Genomic DNA, 11,931 nt, shown 5'->3' on the forward strand with positions numbered 1-11,931 from the left:
CGTTAGCCAGGATGGTCTCGATCTCCTGACCTCGTGATCCACCCGTCTCAGCCTCCCAAAGTGCTGGGATTACAGGCTTGAGCCACCGCGCCCGGCACCATCTCTACTTTCATCTTTTCCTTCACCCTAGCATTCAATAACCATGCCCTATAGATTCTACCTTCTAAATTTTTCATCCACATTTTTCATCTTTGCTCACACTTGCGTCAGCTTTTACCTGGATGACTGCAACTGCCTCCTGATAGGTCTTGCTGAGTCCAGCTAACCAGAGTGATGTTTCTAAAATGACACATCTCATGATCTCACTCCCTGTTTAAGGCCTTTCAATGGTTTCCCATTGCTCTTAGGATAAGGTTCATAGTAACTGACGTGGCCTTCAGCGGGCCACCATTGCCCTGGTTTCCATGGCGGGCTTGTGACCTACGGGGGTCCAATCAGTGAAGCTCTCTGTCTGAAGTATTTGATGGCTAAGGGAACCAACTCTGCAGACAACACATAAAGAAGCACCCAGTCATTGTAACTGTGGGCAACCATCTTGTATCCACAATGGAAGCCAGCCTTAAGATGAAGGTAAAACCATGGAAGGCACGGTGGAGTGGTGGAAAGAGGTCCTTGGTAACATGATTGAGCTGCTGGATTAGGCCAACACTAGGGCCCACCTGCTTCTGGACTTTTCAATTGCATGAGTTAATAAATTATCTTAATGTTTAGCCACTTTGAATTTATTATTACTTATATCACAATTTTACTGATATAAATTCCTTCTAAGTTTGGCCTCTGTCTACCTCTCCAGTCTCCTTTGTCATCACTCTCTCCCTTGCAGTCTATGCTCTCATCTTACAGAACATCTAGCAGTTCCTTAAATTCATCATATGCTTGTATATGTGTGTGTCCAGGCCTTTGTCCGTGCTGTTTGACTCTTTTTTCCACTTCCCCTGCTGCCAGCGCCCAGCTCTGCCTAGCCAGGTTTTATTCATCCTTCAGGTCATCAGTTCACATATCACTTCCTTTGAGAAGCCTTCCCTGACTCCTACACTAGGATCAGTCCCTTCACTACATGATTGTGTAGAAGCCTACATGTCCCTTGTAATGTTTCCTCATTTTATGGTGACTCCTTACTGTATCCGCCATGCTGGAGTGTAAGCTCCTTATGGGCAGGAGTCATATTTCTCTTGTCCACCATTTCATCTTCATGCCTAGCAGAGGACCTGGCACATGATTGGCATTTCACTTTTTTTTTTTCTGAGATGGAGTTTCGCTCTTGTTACTCAGGCTGGAGTGCAATGGCACAATCTCAGCTCACTGCAACCTCTGCCTCCCGGGTTCAAGAGATTCTCCTGCCTCAGCCTCCCAAGTAGCTGGGATTACAGGCATGTGCCACCATGCCCGGTTAATTTTATATTTTTAGTAGAGACGGAGTTTCACCATGTTGGTCAGGCTGGTCTCCGACAACACATAAAGAAGCACACAGCCATTGTAACTGTAACTACCGACCTCAGGTGATCTGCCTACCTCGGCCTCCCAAAGTGCTGGGATTACAGGCGTGAACCACCGTACTCAGCCTAATTTTGTTGAATGACTGATGATTGTTGTTCAAAGCATCCCTAGGGCTTCTCCAGCATCCATCGGATTGAAAGCAAAATTTGAGGATAAAGAATAAAGGGGTTACTGACTACCCTCTGAACCTTCTCCTGTTGGCCCCTCCTATCTTTGGCTGTGGGAGAAAAGTTTAGCAGCTGTTCCAGGTAGAGTGTGGTATGCCTGACTTGCTCTGTGGGAAACTTGGTCTCCAGGGAATTAGTTGTCGCCAACTGTTTTCAGTGTGTCCTCTCGGCTTTGCCCTCTTCCCCAACCGATGCTTACAGGAGGCTCTATTCTCCACCCCCTCCCACCCACCCAAAGCACTAACACACACTGGCAGCATTCACAAACATACCCATCACCAACTGCACCCCAGGTGTTGTGGTCTACTCTCATTACCTGGGCTCACAGTGACACCAATTACCACGGGATTATCTCTCCTCTTCTATGTTCGAGCTCTTAGTGTGTGGACTGTCCCACATTCACTTGAGACAGTGTAAGCAGTCCTCTACCTATTTGGTATCACTACCAGTTTCCTTGGGACATGAGCCCAAGGTACAGTCTGATCCAAACTCTCCCCTTCCTTCAACCAAGCGCTTCAAGTTATTCCTCCCTGGTCTAAGCCCAGCATTATTTCTTTCTTAGAATTCTTAGAATGTCAGAGCTGGTGGGGAGGTGGTGGGGACCTCAGAACCTTGACAATCCCCTTGTTCTTGGCTTGGGGTCCAGATTCCTAGGAGACCCAAACAGTAGCGGGGGGGGGGGCCTAAAGTTTCTGACATTTTTTTTATAACATTTTTTTTTCTAACTACAAAGTAATGCATGCTTAATGTAGAAAACTTGGGAAAGGCAGAAGTATAAGGGAATTTAAAAAATCGCCCTGTCTGTCCCATTCATCCCTTTAGCTTCAGTGATCCAGTGCCTGGCACAGATACAGATTAGGTACTTAATACAATTTGTTAAACAAATTATCTTCAATTCCATTACTCAGAGATAAAAACCACAGCTAACTTTTTTTTTTCTTTTTTTTTTTTTTTTTTTTTTTTTGTAGAGATGAAGTCTCGAACTCCTGGGCTCAGGCCCGCCTCTGCGGGAGCATCCATCCCAAAGTGCTGGAATTACAGGTGTGAGCTCTCGTGCCGGCCACACAGTTAGCTTTTGCTTGTTTCGCCTTCAAACATTTTATATGTATTTTATACAAAGGGGATTATATTACACACCTTTGTAGCCTGCTTTTTTCCTCTCAGCAATATACTTACTATGTGTGTTTTCCCATATTAATAGCTTCCTCACAACACCATTTTTAATACTTTAATATCATTCCTTCAAATGGCTATACCTTTTCCTAGCCAATTCTGGAAACAACCGACCCCCTGGCATTCGGCATGGGCCCAGGACAGAATGTGTACTGTAATGATCGCGCCCCACCCCCCATCCCAATTCTCCAGATAGGACACTAAGTTCCTGCCAGCATCTGCAGCCCGTCTCCTGACTGAAAGTTCAGGCTGCTGCTCCAACATAGTGCCACTCAGAGGAGAGTCCCACACCTGCCCCACCCCGCCCTGCCCCTGCCGGCGCCGCGCACCTAAGGCGCCGCCCTGGCGGTGGGGCAGGACGAAAGAGACCCTGCGCGGTCCGGCCGGCCGCCGCGCATGCTCCTTCCTGCGCGCTCCCCTCCCCGGCCCCGCCTCCGCGGCTCCCGCCCTAGAGCTGTTGGGATTTGAATCTGCCGCGGGTTGCAGCCGGAAGTGTCGATCCCCTAGCCAGGCATGGAGATCCACTACCCCGGTGTGCGGTCCCCGGTGCAAGAGCAGCGTGCCCGCTGGGAGCGGAAACGCGCTTGCACCGCCCGGGAGCTGCTAGAGACTGAGCGGCGCTACCAAGAACAGCTGGGGCTGGTGGCCACGGTGCGGTACCTGGCACACACTCCCATTATGGAACAGGGACCCCAGGGTGTGGGAGGGTCTCTGCGAGGTCGGTAACCCGGAATAGGGTGGTCTTGGACTATCCCTCTGCATGTAGGGAGCCTGGGCAGACTTCTGCGGTTTCTGGGGGAGCTTGGCGTTAGTTAGCCTCCTCTTCCTCCAGGCTAGGAACCAATATTCTCTCCTTCCGCAGTACTTTTTGGGGATCCTGAAAGCCAAGGGGACCCTGCGACCACCTGAGCGCCAGGCCCTGTTTAGCTCCTGGGAGCTCATCTACGGCGCCAGCCAGTAAGTGGAAGGGGCACAGGGAGAGGAAAGGAGGGAGAGTCCTGGCCTGTGGCCGTGCACAGAGCTTGGAGTCAGAGACTCATGTTGTATCAGGTTCTATTTGGAGTCCGCCAGTTACCTCACCTGTGACCTTGGCTCAGTGCCTTTAGCATGCCCTTGTTCTCCATCTGTACAATGGGGTAATAGCACTACTATTAGTGCTATTAATTTTCATGAAAACTAAGTGAGGTGGTGCTTGAGTGGCTCTATAGCTGCCCTTTTGCTATCCTCGCCCACACAGGGAGCTGCTTCCCTACCTGGAAGGAGGATGCTGGGGCCAAGGGCTGGAGGGCTTCTGCCGCCACTTGGAGCTCTATAACCAATTTGCTGCCAACTCAGAGAGATCCCAGACCACCCTGCAGGTAACCCGGAAATGACCTCAAATCTTGCCCCTTCCCTTTCCCCTTCATCTGGAGACCCAAACTTTATACATTTCCTGCATTTATAGAGCCCTCTGGGTGCTCAGCTCTGTGGTAAGTTCCCCGTAGGGAGACAGGGTTTCTCTTAGGAGCGCACAGCTTACTGAAGGCTGGGAATGTGGATACAGATGAATGCAATATAAGGACTGGCTGGTCTCCCTGCTTCCAATCCTTTCTCCCTCACTCCAGGAGCAGCTAAAGAAAAATAAAGGTTTCCGGAGGTTTGTGCGGCTTCAGGAAAGCCGCCCTGAGTTTGGGGGCCTTCAGCTCCAGGACCTACTCCCTCTGCCTCTGCAGCGGCTCCAACAGTGAGTGAACTTCCCTTGATTCCAGCCGCCTCTCTCTTTGAGATTGTATGACTGCGGCCCTCAGCTTTGTGGGATGTCTTGGGGTCGATCCCAAAGCCCTGCCTCGACCCTGAGCCAAATTGCTTCTAAAAACCTTTTGCAAGAGTAAATGTGAACCCATTGGAGTACTGAGAGTCTGCAGCCTGAGGCTCTCAGCTAGAACTGTGGAACTTTACATTGGGAGCCTCTACTAGGGCCTGAGGCACGGTGTCTGGAAAAGTTTCAGATGAGGGGCTGGCCTGGCTTAGAATTTCTGTCTCTGGGTTAAGCCTGAGTTAAGGGCTCTAGTCAGGCTGTCTGTAGCATCCTCCTTGGGTTGATAAACTTTCATCTTCCAGTCTGGCCTCCTGAACTATGGCTAGTCTGCCACTGACTCTTCACTGACTCTACATGAAAGAAGGGGATACAGTAGCCAAAAGCATATCTTTCCTGGCCTTGCAATTGAAGTATGGGTAGAGGGTGATCCGCACATCAGGCAGGGAGAATTTTGCCTGGCTGTGCTTCCCCTCAGACTTCCCACTGTTGAATTCCAGGTATGAGAATCTCGTCGTTGCTTTGGCTGAAAACACAGGTCCCAACAGCCCTGACCATCAACAGCTCACACGTAGGTTCTTGCTCCTCTGCAACGCAGGCTGGAGGCTTCCTTTCCTGTATCCCTTTCTGACTCTGACCTCCAACAATGTCTGGTATGACCCTATCTTCCAGTGACATGTATACAGTGTCCCTACTGCTCTGCCTTTTCTTCAAGAAGTCAGACGCTGACCCTGGTCCCCTCCAGAATAGCCTCTTTCACAACCATGCCACCCAAAGTCAAAGTTATATGGGGAGTAAGGTGTGGGAGATGTTATTCCAGGGGCTGCCCGACTGATAAGTGAGACTGCCCAGAGAGTCCACACTATTGGTCAGAAACAGAAGAATGACCAGCACCTTCGGCGTGTCCAGGCTCTGCTCAGTGGACGCCAGGCAAAGGGGCTGACCTCAGGTAGCCTGCCTACTTCCCCTTCAAACCTCAACTGCCCCGTCTTTTATTTTTATCTAACTCTCCAAACGCCAACCAGCTGCTCTTTTCTTACTCACCCTTCTTCCTGTATTGACCCAGCACATAACCCCTGTTTTCTCAGCTTCCCTTTCCTCTTATTCCCATGGATCCTGAAGCTGCACTAGAATAATAGCGCTCCCATCCCCCAGGGCGCTGGTTCCTATGCCAGGGCTGGCTGTTGGTGGTGCCTCCCCATGGGGAGCCTCGGCCCCGCATGTTCTTCCTCTTCACTGATGTGCTCCTCATGGCCAAGCCTCGACCTCCACTGCACCTGCTGCAGAGTGGCACCTTTGCCTGCAAGGCCCTCTACCCCATGGCCCAGTGTCAACTCAGCAGGGTCTTTGGCCACTCAGGAGGCCCTTGTGGTGGGCTGCTCAGTGTAAGTAATAGGTGGGAACCCTAGACCCAAAATATATCTCAGATGCTTATGGGCTGGTTTATCTCCCTGGTCTGGGTCCCTTTTCATAGGAACAGCGCCATCTACATTGAGAGAGGATAGCTGGGGCTCAGGCTTTATACCTAGTAATTGTCTCATCCCCGAATTAGCTCCATGGAAACAGCAAGGGCTTCAGCTTTAGCCTGGACCTTTCTGAGCCATGCGCTAAGAGGTGGTCTCTCTCTAGCTGTCCTTCCCTCATGAGAAGCTACTGCTTATGTCCACAGACCAGGAGGAGCTGTCACACTGGTACCACAGTCTGACTTGGGCTATCAGGTAAGTTGTGTCTTCCCCCAGGAAGGGTGCTGTGATGAGGCCCACAAGCAGGAAATAGGCAGTTCCTGTCTCTTGCCCTACATTGGTCTGGCACACCCCAGCCACCAACCCCACAGATGATTTTGTCTGAAAAGAGCATTCATGCCAGTGCCTGAACTGACTGTCTTCTCTCCACAGCAGCCAGAAAAACTAGAGGAGTCTTACAGATTCCAGAACTCAGGATACCTCAGGGATAGGTCACAGCCAGGACTACAAAGGAATCTTCTTCAGCACTGAACAAAACAGAACCCTTCATGATTTGACAAAGGTCACTTTGTGTTTGCCTGGACCAAGCTACTCAAGATCACCTGACCAACTCTTAAAAATCACGACCAGGCACAGTGGCTCATGCCTGTAATCCCAGCACTTTGGGAAGCAGAGGTGGGAGGATCGTTTGAGCCCAGGAGTTCAAGACCAGCCTGGGCAACACAGTGAGTGAGACCGTGTCTCTATTTAAGAAATTTTATTAAAAAAGAAGAATCAGGAAACCAAGTCTGACCCAACTGAACCAGCCCCTAACACAGTTGAGGGGATTTGGGACTGATAAGCTCCGTGCTGTGTCCATGGCCCATCATTTATCAAGGCTGCAGCTTTGTAAATGTGGCTATTTTTATGTTGTGTATAGTTTCCATCATTTATTTTTCCACTGGATTTGAGTAAAGTTTTTTTCTTGTTTTGGGGAAAGACCCTTCTGTCTCGGTTTTGCTATGAGAAAAGGGATTTTTGGGCCCTGAACACCGGCATGCTGGTGGCCTCAGGCATACAAGGAAAAGAGCTGGAGCTCCCTCTATCTTCTCTGCTGTCACACTGGAAGGCAACCTTTTTGTCCTAATAAGGACAGCTCTTCAAGAAGGCTCAGTTGTCCTTAGGCACCTAGTATGGGTGTGTACAACCAGCTAGGATGGAAAAAACACACAGGAGCACCCCATCACAAAAACAGACTTTGTTTTACTCAACCTTCAGCTATCGTCCCTCCTTCCCAGCCAGGGCTGTGACTGGGGCCCTCTGCCACAGTCTGGCTGCACCTTCTCCGTAGCCCCCGTTCCACCTCCTGGGAAGTAGATAGGTTCCATGTCTCTGTGGTCCAGTTTGTGGGCTCCTCCCAGTCCTGACTGTCACCAACCTCCTCCTCGTCCTCCTTTAAACAAAAGTCCTCAGGAAGAGATCTGCTGGTCTCTGTGTGGGGAGAGATCAGGAATGTTCCAGTTTCAGAGACTTTGTCTCCACCTCCAGCAGACTCGCCTCCCAAGCCTTCACCTGGTTCTGAAGCCTCCATACCCTTGTCCGGCTTGCTGTCTTGCAACAGCTCATGGATGGTCCGTAGCTTCATGTTCAGAAGCTCCTGCTGGGCTCCAGCCAGAGTAGTCACACTGAAGAAATGTCCACTCAGTGGCTCCCAACCTATGTCCCCATTCCTCCCTCCTGCCACAAATTCCCCAAAAATTAACAGAATCATTGCTCTCCTCACCGCTCAAAAAGGGGGTCCAGCTGGGCCATCAGGTTGTTCAGGTGCTGCTCTGTCTGGGCCAGCTGTTGTGTCAACTGGGCCAGCTGTTGCTCTGGGGATAAGGCAAAAAAGGGGGGCAGAAGTGGTTACGTATCTTCTGCTGTCCCCTCATCTCCCCCTACCCAGCACAGACTTCTGCTAAACCCACCTGACTGCAGTGGCTGCTGCTTGCTTGCCTCCTTGTGGAGAACCACAGTTTCATCTTTCCCCTGTTGTGGAAGAAGGAAAGGGCCGTACTGAAGCAACAAGGTTCTGCTCCACCTCAGTCTCCAGAGCCAGCCAGAAGAGAGTGCAATTTGAGGTGGAGACGGTGATTGGATTTTTAGTTCAGAGAATAGCAATTCTAGTCTACCTAGCTCCTCACCCAGCACATGAAGCAACATGTCCTATGTCCCACACACGGTCATTCAGTTTGCTGAAAAACACCTCCAGGAATGAGCAACTCTCTCCGGTTTGAATATGGCTCTGGTGGCTGGGTGCGATGGCTCACACCTGTAATCCCAGCACTTTGGGAGGCCGAGGTGGGTGGATCACCTGAGGTCAGGAGTTTGAGACCAGCCTGGCCAACATGGTGAAACCCCGTCTCTACTAAAAATACAAAAATTAGCCGGCGTGGTGGCAGGTGCCTGTAATCCCAGCTACTTGAGAGGCTGAGGCAGGAGAATCGCTTGAACCTGGGAGCCGGAGGTTGCAGTGAGCTGAGATCGCGCTGCTGCACTCCAGCCTGGGTGACACAGGGAGACTCCGTCTCAAAAAAAAAAAAACAAACAAACAAACAAAAAAACCCCTGGTTGTTAAGACAGTTCATGCATAAAGCCAAAATTTGTCCTTTATGTATCTTCTTTCCATAGTGCTTACTGGAGCCTTCCAAAATAATGTCTCCTCAATGTGACAGCCCCTCACGAATTTGAAGACAATGGTCACACCCTCACCCCCTTTCCTGAGTCTTTTCTGGTTTAGTAACTTCAGTCTTTATAGTCAGTGCTCACTGACAGTGGTTTTCTCTGGTGGTTTACTGAACATGTAGTGCTCTTAAAGCACTGAGGCGAATATAATTCTTCAGGGGCATTCTGATCAACAGATGAAGCACAGTGCCATGTTCCCAGCACTGATTTGGGAAGTGGCTTGTCACATCCCACAGTGAACTCAGTCAACTGGAATGCCTAAGTCTCTCTCGTAAGAGTTGCTGCTACGTTATGTTTCTTCCAGACTGTACTCAGGTCCAAGAATAGAATTTACTAGTCTGTCCTCAAAGTTCATCATTAAATTCAGTCATTCATCCTAGCCTGTCACATCTACCTGGGGTCATTATTAGCTATTTCTTCTAGTTTCATGCATCTAAACTGGTTCCATTTTATAATGCAACTGCGTAATAGGGTCAGGGCTAAAGACACAGCCGTGGAAGGTACTACTTTTCAAAATGTACTGTCAACTTACATTTCAGGGCCTCCTTCTCAAGGAGAACATAAGACTACTTCATATCTGGAACTCTAGAAACACGCTGCAGCAATCAACCTCCTGTGCCAAGATGGCCCCACTCTTGTAGCATGGACACTACTAGCTGGGTTCAAATCCCAGCTCCAGTAGTTGCCAGCGCTGGGTGACCTCGAGCAAGTGACTACTCTTCACTGGATTGTGGGAGAACTAAATGTGATGGTCATTATTTATTTACAATTCACCACACACTCTTCACATCCGCTACCTCCCTGGATCCTCCACATAACCTCATAATATTGGAAGGCCAACAGACTGTTTGTCTTTATTTTACAGAGAGGGAAGCTGTGTCTTGCTGTTGGTACCCTGGCGCCCCCATGGGAGATTCGGGTTCAGGGCATCCCCACCCCCGGCGGTCCCGCACCTGTAAACACTTGTACAGCACAAAAGCCACGACGGCCGCGGTGTAAAGCGCCCCCAGAGGCAGCGACCCGGCCCGGGCCCGCTCGCGCTGGTCCTTGAGCGGTGGTCGCCGTCGGGGTTCCGTGGCCCCAGAGCCGCGGTGGGCTGCGTTCCCTGCGGAGGGAGGACATAGGGAAGTCAGCCGAGCTGGGTGGGGCCTGGGACCCGTGCGCAGTCCCGGCCCTCCTCCAGCAGCCCTCGCTGATACCTGGGTGTGCCCGGAGGTCGGGATTGGCGCGGTCTCCTAGGACCCCGGGCAGCGCAGACACAAGCAGCAGCCCCACCAAACCGAAAAGGGAAACTGGGACCGCCATTGCCGGCCCACGGATGGAGGGATGAAGCGGGCGGTGCCGAAGCGGTTCGGCGTTGACCGGCCGCCCCAATGCGCACGCGCACGCGCACGCGAGCAGGCCCGCTACGGGACTCCCGGGGAGGCCACGCCCACTCCTCGTTGGGCGGGGCCAGGCCATATTTGCATAAGATAGTGTCATTCCAGCTTTCCTGCATTTGCTCATTCCTTATCTATTAAGCTATTCTGTTAGCCACAATGCCTCTGGAAACCTATAGTCTTAGAAAGTTACGCCCAAAAACGGTTTGTTTTTCTCTCACGCCACTGTCTCACCCTAATCTAAAAATAAAATTTCTTTTAGGCCTATAAAGTAATACGCTATGACGCTGAAAGCGTAGGTCGTGCTGAAGGCCTGTATCCTAGGCTACAAACTGGGGACCGTGTTCCTCCCTTTCTGCCTAGGGGAAAGTCCCCGGACCTCGGGCAGAGAGTGCCACGTGCATAAGCACGTAGACATTCCCCTCTTCCCACTGTAAAGTCCGCTAAGAAGCGTGTCCCGCTGAGCGGCGTGGTGTGGGGTCGTCCTCCGTCAGCTCTTCTAGTTACGCAGGCAGTGCGTCTCGGCGCACTAACCACACGGGGCTCATTCTCAGCGCGGCTGATTTTGTTCCTCAGACAGGGTCGCACACTGTCGCGACTAACTGCAGCCTGACCTCCCCGGGCTCACGCGATCCCTAACCTCAGGCTCCTAAGTAGCTGTGACCGCGGGCGCGCCCCATCATGGTCGACTAAACTGTTTTTTTGTAGAGATGGATTTTTCACTTTTTGTCCAGGCTGGTCTCGAACTCCTGGTGTCAAGCGATCAGTCCACCTCGCCCTCCCAAAGTGCTGGGATTACAGGCGTAACACTGCGTCCGGCCACCTCGCCCTCCCAAAGTGCTGGGATTACAGGCGTAACACTGCGTCCGGTCACCGCCGCTGCTTTTTATGCGTGGGCATCTTTACTCTGTTGTTGGCCTTGCTATGAAGTGTGCTCATTACTCTTCAAATATGGAGCATTCCTGAAAAAAGGGAATGCCTCCTCTTCTACCTCCCTCTCCATCTGGCAAACGCTTTAGTAGCCACCATTCATTGTGCAGCTGGTACACAACTTACGGACTCTGCTTGGGCTAGAATCCTGTCTCCTGTACTCAAGAGCGGTGACCTTGGGAAACTTACTTCTGTCTCTCCGTGCCTTCCTTTCCACTCTGAGGAATGAAGATAAGCACTTACTTCAAGAGCTATGATGATTAAATGGAATCACTCAAGCTAAATACTCAGAACTGTGCCTACGTATTAGTGATTTTTTTTTTTTTTTTTTGAACGGCGGGTCGCTCTCTCGTCTAGGCTGGTCTTAAACTCCGGGGCTCAAGAGATCCGCCCGCTTCAGCCGCCGGGGTAGTTGACATTACAGGCACCACGACGGACTCTAGTGATTTTTTAATCTGAGCGGCTACTACTATAAACCAGACAGTTGAAATTACATTGACTCTCTCCCTGACACGCTGCTGCATTCCCTTTCTGCATAGCTGGGTTCTGCACAACCTTCAGGTCTCAGCTCAAGTGTATTCCATCATTCAGAACCCTTAATTCAACTTCTAATTTATTTTTTATTTATTTATTTATTTTTTTTTATTTTTTATTTTTTTTTTTTTTTGAGACGGAGTCTCGCTCTGTTGCCCGGGCTGGAGTGCAGTGGCCGGATCTCAGCTCACTGCAAGCTCCATCTCCCGGGTTTACGCCATTCTCCTGCCTCAGCCTCCCGAGTAGCTGGGACTACAGGCACCAGCCACCTTGCCCGGCTAGCTTTT

The 11,931-nt window shown here is 50.7% G+C and overlaps 2 protein-coding genes across 7 annotated transcripts; one reads left to right on the plus strand and one right to left on the minus strand.

Moving 5' to 3' along the window:
- The first annotated feature begins 3,239 nt into the window (after positions 1–3,239).
- ARHGEF39 (Rho guanine nucleotide exchange factor 39) lies at positions 3,240–8,502 on the plus strand. 3 transcript variants are annotated; one of them, XM_023203228.1, is made up of 9 exons: positions 3,240–3,488; positions 3,700–3,794; positions 4,075–4,195; positions 4,442–4,560; positions 5,133–5,203; positions 5,453–5,581; positions 5,788–6,017; positions 6,262–6,350; positions 6,528–8,502. In XM_023203228.1, exons 1-9 carry the CDS (start codon positions 3,351–3,353, stop codon positions 6,541–6,543), a joined length of 1,008 nt encoding a protein of 335 aa, XP_023058996.1. In that variant the 5' UTR covers positions 3,240–3,350; the 3' UTR covers positions 6,544–8,502. The 3 variants fall into 3 exon arrangements, with proteins under 3 accessions (XP_023058996.1, XP_023058997.1, XP_023058998.1); XM_023203229.1 differs by having other exon boundaries at positions 6,531–7,113; XM_023203230.2 differs by lacking the exon at positions 5,453–5,581 and having other exon boundaries at positions 6,528–7,113.
- On the minus strand, positions 6,838–10,230 carry CCDC107 (coiled-coil domain containing 107). 4 transcript variants are annotated; one of them, XM_023203233.2, is made up of 6 exons: positions 10,001–10,230; positions 9,755–9,906; positions 8,045–8,105; positions 7,858–7,948; positions 7,668–7,759; positions 6,838–7,565 (listed from the first exon to the last, which is right to left on the minus strand). In XM_023203233.2, exons 1-6 carry the CDS (start codon positions 10,104–10,106, stop codon positions 7,342–7,344), a joined length of 726 nt encoding a protein of 241 aa, XP_023059001.1. In that variant the 5' UTR covers positions 10,107–10,230; the 3' UTR covers positions 6,838–7,341. The 4 variants fall into 4 exon arrangements, with proteins under 4 accessions (XP_023059001.1, XP_023059000.1, XP_023058999.1 ...); XM_023203232.2 differs by having other exon boundaries at positions 7,647–7,759; XM_023203231.2 differs by having other exon boundaries at positions 6,838–7,759.
- Between the last annotated feature and the right edge of the window lie 1,701 nt (positions 10,231–11,931).

Source organism: Piliocolobus tephrosceles, chromosome 14 (assembly GCF_002776525.5).
Source record: "Piliocolobus tephrosceles isolate RC106 chromosome 14, ASM277652v3, whole genome shotgun sequence".
Taxonomy (NCBI): domain Eukaryota; kingdom Metazoa; phylum Chordata; class Mammalia; order Primates; family Cercopithecidae; genus Piliocolobus; species Piliocolobus tephrosceles.